Here is a 26,404-nt window from a genome sequence, read left to right on the forward strand (position 1 = left end):
ACTAATAAAGCTTAGGGATTTCCAAATAGTTAACTCTCAAGTCTCGATCAGGTACATTTTCCTAGAAATCTGTTATATAAACAAACCATTGATATTTTATTATTGACCCAAAATTTTATTATAGAATGGTTTAGTAATAGAATAATATCATGGGTAGTACCATGAAATTTTAAAAAAGGCACAAATAGGCGGAATTTACGAAAAAAGGCAAAAAGTGCAAAAAAACAATTATAATAGGCAAAATAGGCAAAAAAAGGCATTTTGCCTATAATCCGAGCTTTAATTATGAAAGTCCTTTTGTGTTCTGTTATACGTTTATTAAAGTTTCTACCAGTTTGACCGGTGTAAGTTTTTTTGGAAAACAATAGGTTTTTTACAGACACAGTTGTTATTATTTTGATGAAAAATGATCCAGCGTCTAATTTATTTATCCTAGAATCACTCTTGTGGTAGGTAATATCTTAGTATCCGAAACTGAGTTCGAGTTCATGAGAAGCTCTGGAGTAAGAAGTCCGGATCGTATTAGACATGAGGAGATAAAAAGAAAAATGACACTAGAACAAGACATACTAAGCTATACTAAGCAAAATTTCAGATTGGAGCCCAATAGGAAAGAGGAAAAGAGGCAGACCCTGAACATCATGGAAAGATGAAGTGGACGAAGCCATAGAAACACGAGATCTAGAGATGGGGAATGGCAGGATACAAAGGACGGGAATCGCTGGTTGAAGGTATATACAAAACAAACGGTAAAAATGCTGCAATGAACCAAAGCTGTAAAAATGTATAGAAGATTCTCTAATTGAAAATAACCAAAAAATCACTGTAATGATAATATTAAAAACTGTTTTCGTGTTTATTTAGTTTTAGGTTTTATAACATGATCTGGGCATTAGGATTATAAGTCTTGTGTAATAATATAAAACAAATTTTTCAATAAATAACTAATACAAAATATAAACCATAACAATATATAATGAATGTAACAATTAATGTAATATTAAGGAAATAAGTCTAAATTAAATGTTCAAAATGTCCAGCTCCAATGTCTATGTAAGTTTGTACCCGATATTCAAATGACCGAGCAACATTTCTTAATTTTAGTCAATATTATTAAATGTTTCCTTTATTCTATTTTTCATATCATCTGGTCTTGTTGGAGGCTTCCGGTTTTTATAATAAAATACACAAAATTTTGTATATAGCCTCAAAGGAAAAAATCAATGTTTGATAATTCTGGTGATTGCAGTGGCCAAACATTGGTCCTCCTCTACCTATCGAAAAAAAAATGGTTTATTAATTTTTCAAAAACTCTTACGTTTGGCTTCCTCCGTTCAAGATATCGCTATTGGTATATACTGGATGCATGTAGGCAATTTCTCGAACAATCTACTAATAACAAGATCATATCTGTTAATCCTTCTACACAAAAAAACATTCTTAAAATTAAGAACAAGCCACACACACCGATTAAGAAAGTAATAATATCAAAAATCGTCATTTTTTGTTTAAAAATTGCTCGTCAAAATCGACAGTTATGAATGTTTTACTAAAAACTTCTTGGCTTAGAATACTGTTCATATAACATTAATAATAATAAGAAACTTAAATTTATTGCATATTATTTTAATTTATGTTTTCGTATTATTTATTAAATAAGAATAATTTTGTTATAGTATTACACAAGACTAAGTTATTTCTACTTACAAAAACTGAAGGTATTACTGAAATTTGAAAAAAAGCTAAAAATATCTCAGAAAGTAATCAGTTTAGGTATAGGAAATGCTTCATAAAAATGATTATCATAAATGTAGTCTTTTTAACAAATAAAATATAGAGTTGTATATTTTTTAAACAACATGAAAAAATCGTAATTTTCTTTTGTAGATCACCCTGCATACGAATATTTATCAATGATTTCTTTTAAAATTAATTTGAAAACTAGAACATATTATTTACCTTATTATTTAAGATAGATTCATATTTGTTTATTCTTTTTTATATACAGAGTGTTTATTTCATAGCGATTTCGAAATAAAAATGGTCATAACTCGTTTAATACCCCTTATAGCACTGTCAAACTCGATATTATAAGAACAGAGATGATGAGAGAAATCTAATAAATACGAGAAAATATGCAGGGTGTCCTCTTTAAAAAATATGTGTTTGCTTTACCACGTAGTTATTAATCACCCTGTAGAATTTGGTGTATTTCCAAGTCCGGAGAATATCAGTACCTACATTTTTTCTAAATAATTTTTTTGGATATTCTGTATCATAATGGAATTATCGACCAATATTGCACTAAAAACTCACCCTGTATGTTACTTGCGCGGCATATATTTACTCGAGTATCTTCTACTATTGTGATTTGTATTAAAAATTACAATGTCTTTTTTTACTTATCTTTACTTTTTATTGGTAAGCGACCATAGCAAAAGTGAACAGTTTAAGGCCTCTATTTGTTAATAATTAAAAACTACCATCTAATCCACTACAGGAAAGATACAGATTTCTGACCTAGAGGCCTATAATACTTAGTAGACAGAACTTGTAAAATACCTGGCCAGGTCAAATTCCCGTACAGAGTCCTGATTTCTTCTTCTTCATGTACCATGTCCTTTCAGAACGTTTGTTACCATCATAACTATCTTAATTTTATTTACTCATTACCGATTGGCCTGAGCTAAAATTCTGTCAATGCTTCAAACAAAGTTGATGAAATTTGCTTTTAATAATGGACATTTTTTGTTAAATTTCAAAGGGCATCACAAAATTTTGTATATAAAATTTATTTTGCATTTGAACCATTTCAAAGTTTAAAAAAAATCCGTTAGACCCTGTAAAATTCGTATTAAACTTTAAAATGATTATCTATACTCACTAAATTATAACAACTTACCAATAGTTAGTGTTTTTTTTAATATTTAATAGATTATAACAGTTATAATATAATTTTTAAAAAAATCATTCGGAGTATTTAAAATATTCGAATACTCATTGTTAATGCCATTATTGTATTTACTTTTATATATTTTTTAATGTCATATTTTATTTTTATTCGCACGCCTATGGTTAGTTATAGCGGAGAATCTGCGCGATGGGCCATGCGCTTAGTGCGTTGCCACATTATGCGTTTTGACCGGATGCGGTGAAAACGCACCCGTTTCCAACGCAACCGGACCGACCTGTCACACTATGCGTTTTGACCGGATGCGGCGGCAAACGCATCCGGTCAAAACGTATAATCTGATATCGGCCTTACAATCTGCGCTCTAATCTACCATAGGCATGCGAATAAAAATAAAATATGAAATTAAAAAATATGAAAGTAAATACAATAATGGCCTCAACACTCATTGACAAGTTATTATGGTTACCTGTAGAAATTTTTTACCAGAGTAATGTCAAAAATATCTACTTTCAACGAAACTTTTCCTTTATTTCTTTATTTTTAGTTTACCAATTATGTGTTTTGTTTTCTATATGTTTTTTAAGTTTAAATCTAAAATGTCTCTTTCCATAAAACTGTCAACTCTATGTTTCCCTCAGTATTATGTGTTATAACAGTCCTTCTATCCAATACTCCTTCCTGCATTTGTATTTGTATATTTTCTCATATTCTAAAATAATGTATATACAGTTCGTAAAGTATAAGTCCCGATGCACGTCATTATCTACGTCAAAGATCTAAGTTGACATTGTTGCCAAATTACAAGAAAATTCTTGAATTCATTTTAAATGAAATATATCCCATAATTATTGCAGAAATGTATAGGTACAACAAAATAAATTAACATTCAATTTAAATAAATAAAAACAATAGGTATATAAAATTTTGAATATAGTTAATCATAAAAACAAATCTGAAGTGTCAACAACGCAACTGTCAAATAAGTGTTACCGATTTATGCCAAAATGTCATCTTCGTTCGATCACAGTTAAATTGTGATCCGGACAAGTGTGCCTTATAAAAACGCTTTATGATCCTCTTACAAAAAGTAAATGAAACAAGTTATGGTGTATTTCTTTAAGTATACATTAATAGAAATCTTCAAATATTATTTCTACGCGCATATAATGAAATATGTCTAAAGGCTGTAATTTCAGTGCACTTGTCTAAAGTCTAAAAGATTCTAAGAAGAAAACAGACCTACGACTTAAATTTTGTGTTGATATTATGTGACGTTAGTTGCTATGACGCGAATGACGTGCATCGGTATTTATACTATACCAATTATACATAATAAAGTATAAAAACATTATTTGTGGAATTGAGAAAAATCAAGGAGACGAAGAATTACAATATTTTTAACTGATTACTTATCTTTGTTGTAAAGTGTAATTGTCATATCAAATATGGCCAAGAAAATAATATTTTAGACTTATTCCTTTTACATAATGTATATAGTTCAGTGTATAGAACCAAACTAACGCTTTAACATGTAACAAAAGCATTTACAGTTACTAAAACAAATTACTAAAACAAATAGTAACAACTAACAATAGAAAGTTAAGTAAAATAATAAAAAACAAAATTGTGAAGGATTTTACTGTCACCAATAAAATTTCAAACACTTAGCCTTAAAAAAAGATATAAATATACTTAAAGTACAAAAATAAAATACAAAATAACACATTTTTGGCCAAGATAAACTCTTATATTGAGTTGTACATGAATAAATATCAAACTTAGTGATACAAACTCAATGAATATAATAATACCTTACCTTTTTAAATGTATCTTTAACACTAAAAAAATTTATCTTAATATTGTTTATCTGTTAACTAATTTAAAAAGGAAATGCACCATTTCTCGAATGTTCAATCGTTTTGACTTTTGTTTTTTCTTATAATTTGTTTGGTATTGTTCCATGCTGCTTGTTGATTTTTTATAATAGTTAGTTTTTCTACATCTTGGCGATCATCATGGCTATCCTAACTTTGCTTGCTGCTATTCTGAATAGTCCGGTCGTCGATGTATTAAACCACTTTCTCAGGTTTTGAAGCCAAGATATTCTTCTTCTCCCTGGTCCTCTCTTTCCAAATACCTTGCCTTGAAGAATGAGTTGCAACAAGCCATATATCTGTTCATTCCTCATAACATGGCCAAGATATTCTAGTTTGCGCTCTTTGATTGTGTTAATAATCTCGCATTCCTTGCCTATTCTACGTAGAACCTCAACATTAGTCACACGATCCACCCACGAAATTCTCAAAATACGCCTGTAACACCACATCTCGAATGCCTCGAGTTTTCTCAAAAAAGCCTCGGAAAGTGTCCAGGCCTCTACTCCGTATAATAACGTAGAAAATACATAGCATCTGATGATAGAGGTTTTGGTAGCAAGAGGTAAATCGTGGCTTCTGAAAAGAGACTTCATCGTTATGAACGCTGATCTCGCTTTTCCTATGCGTTGTTTTATTTCACTTGAGTGGTCCCACTGGCTGTTTATGTTGGTACCAAGGTATGTGGTACCTGTCGACCCTGTCAATTAGTTGTCGGTTAACCAAAACCTGTGTATTTAATATTTCGCGCTTACTGACTACCATGTACTTTGTTTTTTTCGTATTGAGATCAAGTCCGTATTCTCTACTTATATCTGATATGCGCGACATTATTCTTTGCAAACCATCTAGACTGACTGTCTGCAAAAACTACAGCGTCGTCGGCATATCTAATGTTGTTCAGACGCACTCCTTTGACTAATACGCCTTCCTCTAGTTCCCCAGCGCTTGCTCGAAGATACATTCAGTCAGAGTATATATTAAACAGCACCGGGGACAGGATGCATCCTTGCCTCACTCCTCTATCTATTGAGACTGCCTCTGTCAATTGGTGATCCACTTTAATATTGGCAGTTTGGTTGTAATACAAATTATATATTATTCTCAAGTCTCTATCATCTACTCCCGCTTCTTTCAAGATATTTATGAGTTTATCATGTTTTACTCTATCAAACGCCTTTTTGCAGTCGATAAAACAAATATACATGTCATGTATATTTAGTTATGTATATTTAGGTCTATTCTGTCCTCTTGTCCCTTTTAAGAGAAGGGGGTTACAACTACTGGAGGGTCTCTCGGTGGTCGTATAGAGCTCAAAAAGTACATCCCAATGGGGGGTACAACCCCCCAAAACCCTTCCTGGTTACGCCACTGACTCTGTCACTCCTGTCTAATAAAAGCTAGCCCAGTCCGTTCTGTTATTGCTTAAGGCTAGGTAAATTTCTCTTAATATAATATTCTTACTGATTAATAGTAGTAAGTATTATATAGTGATCAAAACTGGGACCATAAGCTTCTTCTGTTTTCATAAAATTTGTTGAAAAATTTTTTTGAAATGAAAAAGTCAACTTACTCGGGTGTTTTATTTTTATCAGTGGGCCACAATATGTGGGTTTTCTAGTTGAGTGCCATTTTCTATTTATTTTTTTTATTGCTGCATGTAATTATCTACCCTTTGTGTTGGTTAACCTTGAACCCCATACGGTGTTTTTAGCATTAACGTCTGCACAAATGATAATTTTTTCCCCAAGTATGAGCAACTGGACATAATTTTCTTTTTTTTTATTATTATGTTTAGGTGGAAAATATACGGCTGATGTTGTTACATTATTTCATTATCAAATTTTACCGCGTAAATTTCTCCTTACTTTTACTTAGCAGTGTGTGTTAAATCAGTTCTTTCTCCTTCGAGCAGTAGCAGTAGTTAGACGTTTCCGTTGTATGATCCTGCTCTAAATCCGGCTAAATTTTGAATAAGCTAATAAGAACAGCTGAAGGCAGAGAAAATTTTGCAATTGTAGCAGCCAGCTTTCATTGAGGAGAGGGCACTTTAAGAATATCCTGCTCTCTTGTTTTCTTCAGGTTTCTTGAACCTTCTTGTCCCAATGTTGTAGAGACAAGTCATTCTTCCTTAGTCTGCTCAATTTACATTATTTTGATTCCTCCTTAGAGTCCTCCATTTTGTGTTATAATTAGTTCATTGTTGTTTTAGAAGTACGGGAGAAATAAGGCGCTGTCTGTAGCTAAAATGTTCCCAATGTAGACATGAAATCTCATTTAAAACGTGACAAGGTCTGATGCTCCCAATAGACCATTTCTGACCTTTTTATTTAGGGTATGCAGGTTTAGTACAATACGCCCTTATATTGCGTGTTACTGCATTTGGTCTCCTGGCGGCAGCCTGGCTGCAACCTAATGGATTGGGAGTCAATTGTCTTATTGTTATATGGACTTTATATTTAGGAGAGGTTAGCCTCCCAGGGTTAATTTTATGTTTATTCTATTTTGTGCTAACTGGTAAATATTTGTAATCGTATTGTTGCTAAAGGAACTTAAGAGGCACTATAAGATGGCATAGATCTTGTCTCAGTCGCTCTTTTTGATGCTATTTCTCGCTACTCAAAACATCTACCAGCAAGGTCTGTGTTACTCGGATTGTCACACAACTCACCTCTCATTGCTGCTAATTAGTGAAAAGACTTTGGTTCCATCAATGTGGAAGATGGTAGAGTTCCATACAAAATCCATTCGAATCCAATCCCATGCCAAATCAATCCGAATTCCATCCATACACTCCCTCTATTTGAAGGTCCTGGGTAAGGGAAGGACCTTGGAGCAATTTTAAATTCTTGTCAGACCTTCAAATTTGTCTGCGAAAATCCCATATGTGCATTTTATGAATCTCCTAGCCCGAGATAATCAATAGTTTAAAGTGTCCTTGATTGCACTTCTTTTTATTCTTCTATAGGTGCCGTCTCCGCTTCGAAGGTTGGCAATCATCAGAGCGAATTTTACTTTTGAGATCGGGGCTCTAAATAATTCGTTGTTACTACATCCAAACCATTCCCTAAGGTTCTTCAGCCAGGAGTTACGTGTCCCCGGGATGATTTCTTGCATAATGACCTGGAGTATTAGATATTTATCTCCTCTCATCACATGTCCCATATATCTCAGTTTTTTCTCTTAATTGTTAGAAGTACTTCTCTTTCCCCACGCATACGTCTCATTACCTTTACGTTGGTTATTCTATCTACCCATGAGATCTTCAGTACCCTTCGGTAGATCCACATCTCGAATGCTTCCAGTCTCCTCACGTCAATTTTCTTCAGTGTCCACGCTTCCATCCCGTAGTATAATACGGATAGCACATAACACTTCAGCAGTCGTATTTTAAGTCCCGATAGCAGAGAAGCCTCATCATTCTTGTAAATGTACTTCATTCTTGTAAATGTGCGACCTGTTCGATTCTGATTCGTATTTCTTGAGAGCTGTCATTGTTTTCATTAATGGTTGTGCATAGGTATTTAAATTCTCTTACTCTTTCAAAAGGCTGATTCTGTACATACAGGGTGGGGCATTAGTGTGACAAAGTCCAATTACTCGTTTGTCGTAAGAGATACGAAAAAAAAGTTATTTAGATAAAAGTTGAGGCACACATAGTAACATAATTTAAAAATATTTTCAAATATACAGGGGCGTGCGTATTGACAGGGTGACACAAACTTATGTTTTTTTTAAATGGAATACCCTATATATTTTTACATTTTTGGATTCTCCTCAATGTTTCCTTTCTTAAAATATATGGTTTTATAATATTATATGAGGTAGTTTAAAAGTTAATTACGTTCTTTTGTTAATTTCGTAGCAATATCTACCCCCTGTAGAATTGTAGTGTAGAATTTGACATCAAATTTTTATTTTATATTCAAACGATTTTTAATATAGTCTACTATTGTTAAGCATTAACAGGATAGCGAAATGTTAAATTTTAGTATACAGGGTTGGTCGACACTCGGAATGAGTATTTTCTTAGTTTTCTTAAGTAGAACATCCTGTATTTTAGTATCGTAATGAAATGATATTTAATGGTACTTTTTTATTTCTTAAGCATTCCCTATACCTAAGTGCTTTAATTTGTAAGTTATTCGTGATTCTTTAAGCCAAACATTAATTGCAACAAAAATTACGTGAAATTTTATTAGGTAGCCGTGAAAATATCCAATCAAAAAAAATTTTTCGAAAAAAAATACATAATAATCTAGCCTGATCCTTAATTTATTAATATTGGATGATATATCCAAATACATTCGTAGTTAGGGTTGTTGGTGCTTAAAATATTAAGAAAACATACAAAATTCTCCCTAGTTGGCTATGACACAAAATTTGCTTAAACATTTGACATTATACTATTTATATAGTTCCAGTTGATTTGATACCATTACTAATAATAATTTTTCTAATGATTAACTGATTAAAATGGCTTTGTGCTGGGAGAGTATAACAAAAATGAGCTACTTGCAATAAAAATTTATCATCAGCAATTCCCTGATAGACGACAACCAAAAAGACAAACTTTTGAAAGTATCTATACTTAAACGGTTTCAACTAACTAGATATATGTACTTAGATTGTAAGAACGGTTGTACTAATATCCAGATCCTCAGTGACACTAAGGATTACATTTAATTCATGTTTTCTTTACTTACAATAGTTTTTGTTCGACCAGATTTATCATAATCTAACTGTCCAGTCCGTTGAAACCGTTCTAGTATATTTTTAAACGTTTCTCTTCATAGTTGTCGTCTATCAGGGAATTTCTGATGAAAAATTTTTATTGCTAGTAGCAAATTTTTGTTATACTCCATTAGCACAAAAATCTTATCAGTTCCTCATTAGAAAAATTCATATTAGTAATGGTAACAAAGCAACTGGAACTATAAAAATAGTATAATGTCAAATTTTTAAGGAAATTTAGTGTCATAGCCGACTAGGTAGAATATTGTATGTTTTTATTAATATTTTGCGCACCAACAAACTTAACTACGAATTTATTTGGATATCTTATCCAATATTAATAAATTAAGGATCAGGCTAGATTATGATGTATTTTTTTTCGAAAAATTATTTTTGATTAAATATTTTCACGGCCACCTAATAAAATTTCACGTAATTTTTCTTGCAATTAATGTTTGGCTTAAAGAATCACGAATAACTTACAAATTAAAGCACTTAGGTGTAGGGAATGCTTAAGAAATAAAAAAGAACCATAAAATATCATTTCATTACAATACTATAATACAGGGTGTCCCATTTAAGAAAACTAAGAAAATACCCATTCCGAGTTTCGACCAACCCTGTATACTAGAATTTAACATTTCGCTATCCTGTTAATGGTTAACAATAGTATCATCATCATCATCATGGTGCTACAGCCCTTAGAGGGCCTCGACCTTCTCAAGCGTTCTACGCCATTCTGTTCTGTCCCTTGCCTGCACTTTCCAGTTGCCGACTCCGATCTTCTCGGCATCTTGTGTTACCCCGTCCATCCACCTCAACTTTGGTCTACCCCGTCTTCTCATTCCCACGGGTTGAGCTGTTAGAATCCTTTTTATCATGTTCGATTCAGGGGCTCGGGCTACATGTCCTGTCCACTGCAGGCGATTTCGCTTAATTATATTGATAATATCTTTTCCACCAAACGTTTGCTTGTAGATATTCTGCAGTTCAAAGTTATATCTACGCCTCCATATTCCGTTCTCACAAACCGCTCCGAATATCTTGCGTAGTACCTTTCTTTCAAAAATTGATAGAGCGGATTCATCTGTTTTAGTTAGCGTCCATGCCTCTGAACCATATGTGAGAACGGGTACTATCAATGTTCTATACAGCCTTATACGAGTTTTTTGAGACAGACGTTTGTTAGATAAGTACTTTGATATACCATGATAACACCTGTTTGCAATTATTATTCGCCTTTTTATTTCCTCAGATGTGTCATTATTGGGGTTAACCGATGTCCCTAGATATATGAACTCTTTGACCGCTTCGAAGTTTTGGTCATTGATGATTAGATCTGCATCAACATTTCCAGCTCTTGTGTTTGTGTTGGTCGCCATGAATTTTGTTTTATTTTGATTTATATGTAACCCCATTAGTTCTGCTGCTGCTACTAGATCGGTTAGGATTTCCGCAGTTCTCGCCCTGGTTCTTGTTATAATGTCCACGTCATCTGCATATGCAAGAATTTGGACTGATCTATTAAATATTGTTCCTCTGCTATCTAAATTAGCGTCTCGTACAACTTTTTCTAAGGCTACATTAAAAAGCTGACACGCCAGCGCATCTCCCTGCCTTAACCCCTTATGTATTTCGAATGGGGTTGACGAGTCGTTTTGGATTTTTACTGCTGATAGCATCTTCGCCATTGTCACTTTTATCATAGATATGAGTTTTTTTGGAATTCCCAACTCATTCATAGCATTGTAAAGACTTGGTCTTAAGACACTGTCATATGCCGCCTTAAAATCGACAAAAATATGGTACATATCTATGTTAAACTCTTGTGCTTTTTCGAGGATCTGTCGTAGTGGTTTAACAATAGTAGACTATATTAAAAATCGTTTGAACATTAAATAAAAATTTGATGTCGAATCACTACAATTCTACAGGGGGTAAATTTTGCCACGAAATTAACAAAAAAACGTAATTATCTTTTAAACTACCTCGTATAATATTACAAAACTATATATTTTAAGAATGTAAACATTGAGCAAAATCCAAAACTGTAAAAATATACAGGGTGTTCCATTTAAAAAAACATAAGTGTGTGTCACCCTGCCAATACGCACGCCCCTGTATATTTGAAAATATTTTTAAATTATGGTCCTATCAGTGCCCCAACTTTTATCTAAATAACTTTTCTTCGTATCTCTTACAACAAACGAGTAATTGGACTTTGTCATTTTAATGCCCCACCGTGTATATCTCACGAATATCCGGAGTTGCCTTTGTTATTATCATATATTTCGTCTTGCTTATGTTGAGCGATAGTCCATATTCTTTACTTACTGCGGTCACTTTAAGCAGTTGAATTTCTTAATTTATCCAAAATATTATCAAACGACTGAACTGACATTCTTGTATAGTTAAAAAAATCGATCTGCGAATCTACGAATATCCTTAAAATAGGTTTGAAATAAACCTCTCGAGTGACGTTTTAAAGTAACGGTTGAATTCAATGCCTTTTCTTTCGTTTTGCGTTTTTTACGAGACAAACGGTAATTAACTATAGCCTTTTCCAGGTCCATATCGCTTGAAGAGACAACTGGCGTTGATTGGTTGCTATAACTGACTCCTCATATATGTCAGATGCAGCAGCCAGCCTGCATACATAGTGCGCGGGGACTCTTAAAACGATAAAAAATACAGATTATGTGTAATTTATGGCTTACAATTTCGTACGCAAAAGAAAATAACGTATAACAGGTGCAATGATCAGCTCAAATTACTTGTTTTTGGGATATTCATTGTTTTTATCGAGTTTGACCTAAATTAAATGGCAATTCAAATATGTATATACAATAGAAAAGTCTGAAATGCAGGTGAAGGTAATAGATATTATAGACGAAGCAATAAAGCACTAAAATTGGCCTTAACTCCGAAAAAAAAGGACATCACTGATCTTAATAATTATTCTTTTTGCATTCGATTCGTGAATGCGCCAGGAAACTATGTGAACCGGAGCCATGATATAATATTGAAAAATTGCATACAAAAAATGCATTCTTAAAGTGCATCTCAAACAGACAATAAAAAAATTCAGAACTCGCCAATTATCGGCGGTAATGAGTTCAATTTTGTTACTCGGGGGGTTTTTGGGGCTGCTGAAAACGAATATGACGTCAAAAAAGTGATCTCCGTAGTACCTGTTGCCAAGAGTACCTACTGTTTACCTCGTCATTAAAATTCATTAAAAAATTAGTCGGGGGGGGGGTTTGGGGCCGCTAACGACGAATATGACATCGGAAGTGATTTTCGGAGTACTTGGTGCCCAGGGTACCTACTGTTTAGCTCTTGTGGAATTTTCGGCAAAAAAATTATTAAACAATTAGTCAAAAATAATTACTTGGGGATTTTTGGGGTCGCTAACGACGAATATGACATTGGAAGCGATCTCCGGAATAGCTGGTGCCCAGGGTACCTACTTCTTATGGAGTTTTCGGCAAATCCATTACAAAATTAGCCATTAAAAATCCATTAAAAAAATCATTACTCGGGGGGTTTTTGGGTCTCTGACGACTAATATGACATCGGAAGTGATCTACGGAGTACCTGGTATCCAGGGTACCTACTGTTTACCGCGCTTTCTGGAGTTTTCGGCAACTTCATAAAAAAATTAGTCAAACATCATTAGTTACGAGATAAACAGTAGGTACCCTGGGCACCAGGTACACGGGAGATCACTTCCGATGTCGTCAGAGACCCCAAAGACCCCTAAGTAATGAGTTTTAACTAATTTTTAATGAATTTGTCAGAAACTCCAGAAAACGAGGTAAACAGTAGGTACCCGGGTACCAAGTACTCCGTAGAGCACTTCCGATGTCATATTCGTCGTCAGCGACCCAAAAACCCCCGAGTAATGATTTTTTACTAATTTTTAATGAATTTGAAGAAATCTCCACAAGACGAGGTGCACAGTAGGTACCCTGGGCACCAGGCAGTGGCGGCGCCTGGTGTAAAATATTGGGGGTGCACACATAATATTAAGATATAAAAAGACCTTGAGACCCTATTTCCGTAGGTAAAATTTTTTGAGTGTCGTCAAATTGTAAAAATCAAAGGACCTTATTAAAAATTACAATAAATAATGTATTTTATTGACTTAAAATTATAATTTAGTGTTTAAATATTACAAGCAAGTTTTGAAACGAAAGTCAGTCGCCTTTTTTTGGATAAATTATTCACAACCAAATTCAGTAAAATTTGGAATTTCTTTGAATCATTTTTTTTTAATTGAAAACATTGCGAGTGCAGTTAATCGATCCTGGCCATAGCTATTCTAAGGAAAGTTTTGATACGCTTCAATGCAGAGAGACATCTTTCTGTTTCTGCAGTTGTCACTGGCATCGTAACAAGTAATTGAAGAATTCAAATTATTTCAGAAAAATCATCTTGTAAATTATTTTTAATCAAAAATTTAGTTAAGTGGACTGCGCCGGATAGTTAAAATCGTATCTTCTATTTTATTCATTATGCTTCCTCTTCTCCAAATATGTGCACACCTACACAATTTGTAAGTTTTTACACAAATCTCCATTTTAAATAATCATTGTTAATCCCGGCCTTTGCACTTTGGTACATTCTTAATTAACAAATTTGGTTTCGGCATTTTTAATTTTTCTTCTAAATATAATGAAGAAAATTTAATTGATTTTAAATATTCCACGCTAACATTTACATCCACAAATCCTTCCATTCTTAATATTGTTCCGAAATTCGAACTTCACGAAAGCAAAATTTAAACGTACGTGTGCCGTGCACGTTAAATACACCATAAGATCACATCAGATCACATCCAACTTGTGCTCTTGTAGCCATCTAAACTTGTGGGCTATAGCGGGTAGCGGAGCGGGTGGTGAGTTGTATTTTGCCGTATGAAAAGTCATTGGGATAGGAACCACCGTAAGAGCGGTGAACGAGGGGTTCTGTCTAAGGCCTCGCATCCGTGAAGTTTCTCCTTTGAAATAGAATAAAAATAATTAAATGTTACCTATTAGATACTTATAAACTCCTTGGATCTGTTATTTCGAATTTCAATTACTGTATAGTTAGATTAAAATGTTATTGATACAATGATAAATATTGCATATATGAATGTTGGTGTGAAAATAATTCTGGGGGTTCACGTGCACATGTGCACTTATGGAGAAACCGCCACTGGCACCAGGTACTCCGGAGATCACTTTTGACGTCGTATTCGTTTTCAGCGACCTCAAAAATCCTAGAGTAACAAAATTGTACTCATTTCCGCTGATAATTGACGAGTTCTGAATTTTTTTTATTGTCTGTTTGAAATTCAAGAAAAATGAATTTCGCTCAAGATGAAAGTACCTTTATATTTCACAATATCGAAAATTGTTACTAAGAAAAGTTGTTTCGAATTAAAAATTATGTTATGATATGAAATTACATTCTTCTAACTGAAAAAAAAAAAAATTAAAATTCTTTTTCAAATTACGGATACCCAACATCATTTTTATTACGATAACTCTGTTATTATTAATTTTACATAAAAAGTTATTCTTTATAAAACGTTCTGCATAGTCTAACAATTAAGATGCAATTATAAGATATCAAATTTTATCAATTTTATATGAGGTATGTCAAAAAATATGAATTTCGCTCAAGAGTAAAGGACCTTTATTTTTCACAAGATTTAAAATTCTTCTTCTTCTACTTGAAAACTAAAGGTTCTTTACTCTTGAGCGAAATTCATTTTTTTTGACATACCTCGTATAAAATTAATAAAATATGATATACTGTAATTGCATCTTAGTTGTTATACTATGCAGACCTTTTTATAAAGAATAACTTTTTTTCGTAAAATTAATAATAATGGGGTTATCGTAATAAAAATAATGTTGGATATCCGCACTTTCAAAAAAAAAAAAATTCGATTAGAAGAACGTAATTGCATATTATAACATAATTTTTAATTTCAAACAACTTTTATTAATAACAATTTTCGATATTGTGAAATATAGAGGCAGTTTCCTCTTGGGCGAAATTCCTATTTTTGATATACCTCGTATACTGTTGATAAAAGTTGATATCTGATGATTGAATCTTAGGTTTTAGACTATGCAGAGCACTTTATGAAGAATAACTTTTTTTCGTTAAATTGATAATAAAAAAGTTTCCCATACGGTTCCAAGTTACGCAGACACACTGTATATGACAAGTTTTGTTGATTTATGAGGTAAAAGAGAGTTAACGAATCTAGCGACCATTTTTTGGTGTATGTAAAGATACATTTAAAAAGAAATATATATTGCAAAGAATTGTGGTACCGAGGCGTACTCTGTATTATTAAGAAAGAAATATAGGCTGTAACAGTAGGATCTAAATCAGTTTAAAAGAAGTCTGACTATATACGTATATTGTAATTCTTCGATTGCTTGCGTATTTTCTATATGCGGTATGATATGTACTTATTGTTATGTGTTATTCTGTATGTGTATGTAGCAACTGCGCAAGGCAGACCGGCAACCGACAAGTCAAGCAGCCTCAGCGGGCGCAAATACAAATGCTCAGCCAGCTGCGCCCGCTCCAGGCACCCCTGGTGGCCGTGAAGCCAAGCACCCTTCTGTGTCTCGCTATTGCATGCCTCAGCATGCAACTTACACCCCACCAGATCCTACGGCACGTACATATTCTATCTCTCTAATTCATATTTTGACATGTATTGCGAATTACTGTAAGCAGCCTTATTTCTCGATACAAATTAAGTATTCTGGTACCAGCTATCTAAAATACTCATTATTATTCAGCTCAGCGGGGTGCTACTGTTCGAGGTTTGGAATTCCGCAAGCAAGGAATCTACCTGTTTTGTGAAATGATCCCTTGTTTATGAAATTTCACACCTCGAGCAGTAGCACCCCTCTGAGCTGAATATGAATGAATCTCTTATAGCTCCTTCCCACGGTCTGCGATTCTACGGATCATCACGCACAGCCGACGACTACGGACAAGAACGCATCGCGAGCAGAGGTCTTCCCATGGTCCGCGGTCCGCGACTGTCAGTGTTTTTGATTGAGATTGAACTATTTAACTTTATTCCTCGCTAGCGAAACGACTGACGGTGTCACTGATGTGACTCATTTAATTTGTAATTTAATTTGGGTATTGATTACATTGCGTTTCTCATGTTTCTTATCTCTTTCAATGTTTTCGTTAATAGCATACGGTGTGAAATGTACATTCCAGCACATTCCATGTAAATGAATAATAATTATACACACATGTGTTTTATTTTTAACAACATGTCTTAAATTATCAACTTATAAAAAAAATCGTTGGCCAAAAACAAATTTTGGACCAACTTTGGATATGCTTTATAATAGCCCAGGAGGTAGTGTCAAATTTGACCGGAGCATTTTAGAATGGGTGTTTTTCTTTATTTAGTTAGGTGTTCCATTAACAAATGAGTTGTCAGCTGGCCCAAAACCGGGGCCTTTAGGCAAAACAAGATAAAATATGAAACAAGATGGAAAAACCCTGGATGAAACTAGATGGAAAATATGTCAAATATTTATCTCCGTGGCTTACATCCATCATAGCCTAAAATACCTAGCTCCTGGCTTTCACCCAGGCGAGCCGGGTTCCATTCCAGGCGACATTCTGATTTGAAAAAGAATTCTTTTTATAATACCACGTTTTTATTATTTAGGTATACGACACAATATAAAAAGTCTGTATGTCCTTTATAGAATCGTAAACTATGCATTTGATCATAATATGATGACCGCAGGCAAAGTTGTTGTACATGAAACCGGGAAGGTTTCTGAGTTAATACAACCAACCTAAGTCATCAATATTTACGCAGACATCACAAAAAACTATTGTTTATTAGAAAAAAGGATTGTTTAGGTTGTATGTAACTTTTGGTTCTACATCATATAAAATAAAGAAAAAACAGTTTGACCAAAAAAATAAAAAAGAATGTCGGGGGGGGACAATCACCAGATTAGTCGTACCAACTCAGCAACCTGGGGGTTCATGCACAACAACTTTGCTTAAGGTCATCATAATATGATCAAATGCATAGTTTACGATTTGTGTCGTATAAATAATAAGAACGTGGTATTACAAAAATAATTATTTTTTAAATCAAAATAATTTTAAAAACAAAAAAACTTCCAACGCGACTCGCCTGGTTGAAAGCCAGGAGCTAGGTATTTTATGCCATGATGGATGTAAGTCACGGAGATAAATATTTGACATATTAGTTGTAGAGTTTTCCATCTAGTTTCATATTTTATCTTTTTTTTGCCTAAAAGCCCCGGTTTGGGGCCAGCTGATACATAATTTGTTAATAAGCTTTGGAACGCCTAACTAAATAAAGAGAAAACAGCCATGCTAAAATGCTCCGTTTAAATTTGACACTACCTGCCGGGCTATAAGTCCCCGATTCAATTAAATACAAACGCTAAATTCTTTTGAATTCAACTAGCCCAAAGTGAAAGTATTCCTTTGTATCCGTTTGGATACAGGTGGCCTAAATGATCAAAGTTATTTGTATCTGTAGATGTAAATAATACAACTGGCATTTAACGTGTTAAAAAACCATGACAGCGTCCGCATGGTCCCATAAATCTTTACCGATTTTCGACGGATCACCCCAGACGTCTGTGCTACCACGGACAACCACTTCCCGCACGGTGCGTGGTGCGAGTTGGTCTGTGTCCGTCCGCGAAATTGCCGATCCTGGGAAGCCGTTGTTACTTAACTACGGACCAGCACAGACGCGTCTGTACTACCACGGACGTTACACTTCCCACGGTGCGTGGTGCGAGCTGGTCCGTGTCCGTCCGCGATATTGCCGATCGTGGGAAGCCGCTATTAGATATCTGGTATGGGTATACAACTATTGTTAAATTAGTAGAAAAGGGTAAAATATGACAATTTTTATGTCGTTAATAAACAGTTGTACAGTTCGTACGTTATTCGGTTAGAATGTGCAGATTTTATATAATTTTTGTATATAAATCATACTAATCCACACGCAATAGTATTGAACAACGGGAATATACGGTGTGATTCAGTAAGAATGTCCAATCTCTGAGTTGTAGATACTAGACCGCAAAATATTAAGATTTAATCCAAATAGCTTTAATAAAATTTGGCTCCTTACTGAATTACAGGGTATTTTATTTAATAATGTAAAAACTATTTGTACCCAGCACTGTAAAATTATTTGACATATCATTGTTATACTTGGTAGGAAGTGTAGGTACTGTACACCCTACTAAAGTATGTTAAATAAAAGTTTTCTGACTACTACCAGAGGCATACGACAGGAAAAGTGAATGGTTGCCCTTCGTCAAATTCTACGCCACTGGCGGAATTACTATTTCGGCACAATCTTTCTGTTCTCCAATACTTTGTATGTAAATAATATACTCTTCTTTAAAAATGAAGCGGCACATTTATTTTGATTAAGTAGTGTATTATGTCGGTGCTTTTGGGCCGTAGGATTGAATTTATTACGCAAATAAAATTTTAAACGCTATTAATAAAAAAGCATAATATTACTTATCGAAATTTCTTGAAACGAATACATACATTCAACATTAACAAACAAATTGTGGTTCTAAAAAGAACCACTTTGTTATAATCTCCAAAACTAGATATCAAAGAGTGAATACCTAACTCTTTGGTATCTAATGTATCTGTGCTTAAAATGATTGACTATGTATAGTTTTTTTGTTTTCACGTCTGCTCATGTTAATTATCCATTCTTCTTCGTACAGTGACTTTAGTTTTGCTGCATTTTCCAACCGAATTACGCATAGACTATACCTCTGTTTGGCTGTATTTAAAACCAATTATATAAATATAATTTCATAGCGGGTCTTTTCATATTTAGACCGGCCTGTATCGCCGCAATTGTTGGATTTGATTTTTTTGCACAAACTTACTCAAAAAGAGGTCCTTATAACATATCCTCAGGGTTCCGGGCGGTGCGGTGGTCTAAAGATTGTTTAAACAATTTTTTTAAACAAATTCACAAAAATAATTTTTTATAGTCTTAATGACTGGATTAAAAATTATTATTATGAAATTCAAAAAGTGACCAAATCAAGTTTCAAACCCTTCTACAAGGTCGTGAAGAGATTTTTGTCATTATTTTATAACAAAGCTGCTATTTTTAATTATTAACAATTAACGCTATAGTCCAACTGTATCGTCGCCCCTGTTAGCGAAACTATTTCGATTAGATGTTTTTGCACAAACTTACTCAGAAAAAGGTCCTTATAACTTATAACACATCCACAGGGTGCCGGGCGGTGCCGTGGTCGAAAAACTGTTTAAACATTTTTTTTAAACAAATTCACAAAAATATTTTTTCATTGCGAATGATTTTTTTAGATAATTTGGGATATTCTCAGCAAAAAAGGTCTCTTGGGATTTTGCTCTAAAATTGATTGTTGTCGAGTTATATGGCCATTTTGGCATTTTTCACATTTTAATTCGCGTATAACTCGACAACAGTCAATTTTAGAGAAAAATCACACCGACCTTTTTTGATCAGAATGTCCCAAATTATTTTATAATATTATCTTCGAAATAAAAAAATTATTTTTGTGAATTTGTTTAAAAAAAATTGTTTAAACAATTTTTCGACCACGGCACCACCCGGCACCATGCAGATATGTTATAATGACCTCTTTTTGAGTAAATTTGTGCAAAAAAATCGAATCGGAATAATTTCACTAACGGGGGCGACGATACATCCTGGACTGTAGCGCTAATTGCTAATAATTAAAAATAACAGCTTTGTAATAAAACAATGACAAAAATCTCTTCAGGACCTTGAAGAAGGGGTTTGAAACTTGATTTTGTCACTTTTTGAATTCCATAATAATAATTTTGAATCGAGTTATTAATCCTTGAAAATAGCAATATTCGCATTATTCAAATTTTTAATCGCATATAACTCGACAACAATCAATTTTAGAGAAAAATGACAAGAAACCTTTTTTGCTCACAATGGCCCAAATTATCTAAAAAAAACTCTTCGAAATAAAAAAATTATTTCTGTGAATTTGTTTAAAAAAAATTGTTTAAACAATTTTTCGACCACGGCACTGCCCGACACCCTGTGGATATGTTATAAGGACCTCTTTTTGAGTAAGTTTGTGCAAAAAAATCGAATCGGAATAATTTCGCTAGCGGGGCCGACGATACAGCCCGGTCTAATTAGAGTTTTATTCAAATCTTGAAGTTTGTATTGAGGAATTTCCTTTAAGTCAGGTGATTCTGATAATTATTAACATAAATATGGTACTATAAAACAGTGAATTAATGTGGTTTGAATCAATTTATTGTTCGAGGATTGTTCATTATGTTCCAGGACTTTTTCAATTACGTGTCAACGTCTCAACAAAGTGCATTGTGGTTAGTAGCACTGTTTAGTGTGACTCAACCTAAGCTCTATTGTTTTCTGGAGCGCTTTCGTTTTTGCAAACACTTGATAAACGACTTTTGCGTTTTTGGTGATTTTTCGATGTTTTTAAAGATGATTTTAAATTAGGAGCAACGTTTTTATGTCAAGTTTTATGTTAAACATTTCAAACGTTGCAAAAGGAAGTGTTGCAAGTGGATCACAATGCCATAACTGATTTAGGGGATTTAAAGAAGACAGTATCAGTAGACACGTTCAGAATGGACATCGACTTGATGAAGAGCCAATAATCATTATTCTCTATACAAGGTTTGATACAAATAGTTAGGGACATAATTCACGATGTCTTTACATACTTCATTGATTTTGAGAAAGCTTTTGGTACAATACAACACCAGAAACTGCTTGAAATATTAACGGAAGGTGGTATTGATGACCTGTATTTACTACTAATCAGAATCTTATAAAATGTAGGTAGATATGATTCAAAATCCCGCAAAGCAACAAGAATTCCAAAATGCTTTGCAGAGGAAACTATAAAACTGCTTTGCTATATACGCCCGTGGAGAATCAGGAGAAACGACGAAATTAACGAATTAAATAAAGGGTACGATATTGTAACATTTGTGAGAAGTCAAAGACTGTTTACACCAGGGTAGAAAAATAAATATGAGCGATTTCAGGGTAAAAATCAATACAGGTATTTGAAGGTGCTAAATCGTAGGGGGACATAGTTAATTAAAAATACATACAGAGGTACTCGTAAATCGACCTTATTTTTTTATAAACAAAGGCCAAACTCAGAAAATATTGTTTTTTGCCTATCGCATTTTTAGTATCACATTTACAGCAAAAGTTGTATTACGAAAGTTGTGTATCATGAAGAAACGATTAATTTGAATTTTTATGAGTTAAAATCTATAAAGAATTAACCGAGATAATTGCAAAAAACGACGTTTTTTGCACTATTTTGTAAATGTTAATAACTTTTAGCAAATAGGCCGTAAGGAACTTATTATACCTTGATCATGAGGTAATTAAGCGCCTTTATTAGTGTACAAAATTTCAAGAAGATCTGTTTGTTAGTTTACGAGTTATGTTAAATGTTTATCCCAGACATTGAATGTTTAAACAATCATTCTTGTCCAAGGAGTATTTTCTGAGCTTTTTGGCAAAATGCAATGAGTTTTTAAAGACTCAAAGTACTAATAAATTTAAAAAAATAATATATTTGTTTTTAAATGTTCTTAAACAAGTCAATAGAAAATGGTGAGTTTTTTCCTCATAAACAATTAGAATATCTTTGTCATTTTTGCTGATAAATAATTATAATTGGTCGTACCAAAAAGCTGGTAAAAAACACACATTATAAGAGAAAAATAAACTTTCTAGGACCAATAATAGCCAAGTTATACTTTTTTTTTTGAAAAATCACATCTCTATTGTTTATAAATATTAAGAGTTGAAGTTTTTAGAGAATGATAATAAATATCTATATTTTATATTGCAATTGATAAGTACGGAATATCTTCTATTTAAAATTAATAATAAGGGTGGTTCATTTTATTCTCCTTGGTGTCTGTACGGAAAACTACTTGATTAAAAAAAACTTTATAGAAATATACATGGCCATTAACACTACAATCTAAAAATAATGTGAAATATACAGGGTGCTTTAAAAAAGAGTGGTATATCAAAGATATATTTTTTATGTAACACCCTACACTTGATGAAATTTTTAAATTGCCCTTAAAAAATAAGCTAGACTATACCTAAGTACAGAGTGTTTTGATTTATTTCAATTTTTATAAAAGTGTAAAGTTTTAGAAAAAAAAAATAAATATTTACGAATCTAAGAATCAGTGGCGAATTGTTTCTTGGATCTTCATAATAGACTATTCAGCATATTTAAACAAATATTTATTGTACCAAAATTTATAATTACCTAATCGTACATTTTTAGATTTAAAAATTAATTGAAAACAAAAACGTTCTCAAATTGAAAAAAAAATATGTATAGATTATAATTATTGATCTTCGTTAATTCTACACAGTTTTTGTACAGGTTCATTAATTTCTTCCACATTATCCATAATATCTTAAAATAAATCAAATGTACCCAGCTTTGCATAAATTGCAAAGATGACACTGACGAAAAAAGATGCTACAACCTTTTGACAGTTATTATAGATGACGAAATTGAAGTTGAAGATTTGTTTAAAAAAATTAGGGATAATGTTGAAGAAATTAATGAACCTGTACAGTAACTGTGTAGAATTAACGAAGATCAATAATTATAATCTATACATATATTTTTTTTTCAATTTGAGAATGTTTTTGTTTTCAATTAGTTTTTAAATCTAAAAATGTACGATTAAGTAATTATAAATTTTGGTACAATAAACATTTGTTTAAATATGCTGAATAGTCTATTATGAAGATCCAAGAAAAAATTTGTCACCGATTCTTAGATTCGTAAATATTTATTTTTTTCTAAAACTACATTTTTCTAAAAATTGAAATAAATCCAAACACTCTGTACTTAGGTATAGTCTACCTTAGTTTTTAAGGGCAATTTAAAAATTTCATCAGGTGTGGGGTGTTTCATAAAAAAATATATCTTTGATATACCACTCTTTTTTAAAGCACCCTGTATATTTCACATTATTTTTAGATTGTAGTGTTAATGGCCCTGTATATTTCTATGAAGAAATTTCTTTTAAATTAAATCGTTTTCCGTACAGACACCAAGGAGAATAAAATGAACCACCCTGTATATAAATAGATATATACTATAATTATATTTTAATATTTATTCACAAATTTATAATATTTAATTAAAATATTTATCAAAATATAGTAGTGTTAACGTTGTAAATGAATGTTGAATAAAAAAGTCCATTTTCCAGAAATTTCCGATTTTTCCGGTAAATGAAAATTAGCTAGTTGTTATTCTTTAGTCGAGTTACCCCAATTTAAAAAAAATGAAGGCTCTACATTCTCTGGAAGCTGACTAATTGTAAAATTTTTCAAGCGCTCCAAATTGAACTTTCTATTATAGCAAAATCTCGACGCGAGAAACTGGACTCCGACATTCTACCCCATCACACGGTCCCAGATCAGTCAGCGTGAGTAACTTCACTTTAAAGGGTTATTACTCGTTTTAAATAGAAGATATTCCGTATTTATCAATTGCAATATAAAATATAGATATTTATCATCATTCTGTAAAAATTTATAAACAATAGAGATGTGATTTTTCAAAAAAAAAGTTAAACTTGGCTATTATTGGTCCTAGAAAGTTTATTTTTCTTTTTTAATATGTATTTTTTTACTAGCTTTTTGGTACAACCAATTATAATTATTTATCGGCAAAAATGACAAAGATATTCTAATGGTTTATAAGGAAGAAACTCACCATTTTTTTATCGACTTGTTTAACAACATTTAAAAAATAAATGTATTATTTTTTTTAACTTTCTTAGTACTTCGAGTCTTTAAGTACTCATTGCACTTTACCAAAAAGCTCTGAAAATACTACTTGGGCAAGAATGATTGTTTAAACATTTAATGTCTGGGATAAACATTTAACATAACTCGTAAACTAACAAACAGATCTTCTTGAAATTTTTAACACTAATAACGGCGCTTAATTACCTCACGATCAAGGTACAATAAATTCCTTAGGGCCTATTTGTTAAAAGTTATTCACATTTACAAAATAGAGCAAAAAACGTTGTTTTTTGCAATTATCTCGGTTAATTATTTATCGATTTTAACTTATAAAAAATTCAAATTAATCGTTTTTTTATGATACATAACTTTCGTAATACAGCTTTTGCTGTAAATGTGATACTAAAAATGCTATAGGCAAAAAACCATTTTTTCTGAGTTTGGCCTTTGTTTATAAAGAAATGAGGTCGATTTACGAGTACCTCTGTATATATTTTTAATTAACTATATCCCCCCTACAATTTAGCACCTTCAAATGCCTGTATTGATTTTTTCCCGTTTTTATTTTTTGACCCTGGACTAGTTGTGGCTATCCAGAGATAAGAAGATACAAAAACAACAAAGAAAATATTACAATGCAAGCCGATAGAAAGACGAATAAAGAAAGGACAAAACGAGATGGTTGGATGACGTGGAAGAAGACCTGAAAACTATGAATGTAAGAGAATGAAGGAGAAAGGCACAAGAGAAGTCTGAATGAAAGGACATAGCCTGGGTTATGATGCCAAAACAAGAAGAAGAAGAATATTGAATGATTCTATACTTTTAAATGTACCGGGTGTCCCAATAAGAATGGCTCTCGGCCATATCTCAGGAACCGTTTATAGTAGAGCTTTGAAATAAAAAATTTTATAACAAAAGTTGCCTCAGGAAAAGCCTGGAAATTATTTTCATATTTGTGGGTCCACCGCTAGAGGGCGTAATTGAATATCAAAAATAAAAAAATCTAAATTTTACAAAATTTTCCTAATAAAGGGGCACTGGAAATCCGATTATTGTATTCTTCATCAAATTCTGCGCATATTTGATTTAACAAGTTTAACTCTACCTTTGCAAATAAGAGGTGGGGGTGAGTGGGAACCTTGTTATGAAAAAATGGCTGTAAGTCCGGTTCTGCTAAATCAAATTTTGAAAACTGGGTCTTGTTGAAGACAGATCTTTTTCTTCAATGTAAGCGTGATAATTTTGAACCATCCTAATAAGTAATAAGCCAGCTGGGAGGCGTTATTTAATTTTTTTCAGATATCTAGTTTTCTTTGGAAAATATTAAATACAAGTATGCATTTTTAATCATACTTTATAAAATTACATTAAATTAGCAATAGAATAGCGAAAACCGCATGTCGATACCTTTTTTCTATCTCAAGATATCTCGAGAAACGTGTAAATTTTATACATAACTGTTACTATCACCGGTAAACTAAGTTAATGAAAAGTAGTGTGCCGTGGAAAAAAACAAAATAACATTTTCCAGATGTCAACGTATAAAAATATAATTAATTAAAACAACAATATAAAGAGAAGCAATACTATTAAAATTAAATATAACACAGAACAAAAAGAACTACTTAGTGACGACCTAAATATTCAAATTGTTGCCCATCATACACTACTCTAGAATACATTATCCAGAGAATACTAAACGCCATTCAAAGCATATCGAGAGCAGAAATTGAGACTGCTGTTCAATCTACTCTTGAAAGAGTAAATGTTTGCAACGAAAATGATGGGCAAAAATTTGAATGTTTATGTCCTCACTAAATAGTTGTTTTTATTTCTTTGTAATAGGGCTTTTCAACGCTTCTTATTTGTTTCGAGCCTCTGTCATATGCCGTATAATCCGTGTATAATATTAATATACGAGATATGAACGAGGCTCGAAACAAATGAGAAGCGTTGAAAAGACCTAATATACGT

At 32.7% G+C, this 26,404-nt stretch overlaps 1 protein-coding gene across 7 annotated transcripts in view; it reads left to right on the forward strand.

Moving 5' to 3' along the window:
- Positions 1-26,404, forward strand: part of LOC114334073 (calcium-dependent secretion activator) — a 303,401-nt gene that overhangs the window by 219,737 nt on the left and 57,260 nt on the right. For 5 of the 7 annotated variants that reach the window (XM_050641429.1, XM_050641431.1, XM_050641432.1 and 2 more), the window contains one exon: positions 16,033-16,209. The exons of the other annotated variants lie outside the window; for them this stretch is intronic. In XM_050641429.1, the coding sequence (XP_050497386.1) occupies positions 16,033-16,209 (177 nt within the window). The remainder of the gene's footprint in view (positions 1-16,032; positions 16,210-26,404) is intronic. 7 annotated transcript variants of the gene reach the window in all.

This window comes from Diabrotica virgifera, chromosome 10 (genome assembly GCF_917563875.1).
Source record: "Diabrotica virgifera virgifera chromosome 10, PGI_DIABVI_V3a".
In the NCBI taxonomy this organism is placed as follows: domain Eukaryota; kingdom Metazoa; phylum Arthropoda; class Insecta; order Coleoptera; family Chrysomelidae; genus Diabrotica; species Diabrotica virgifera.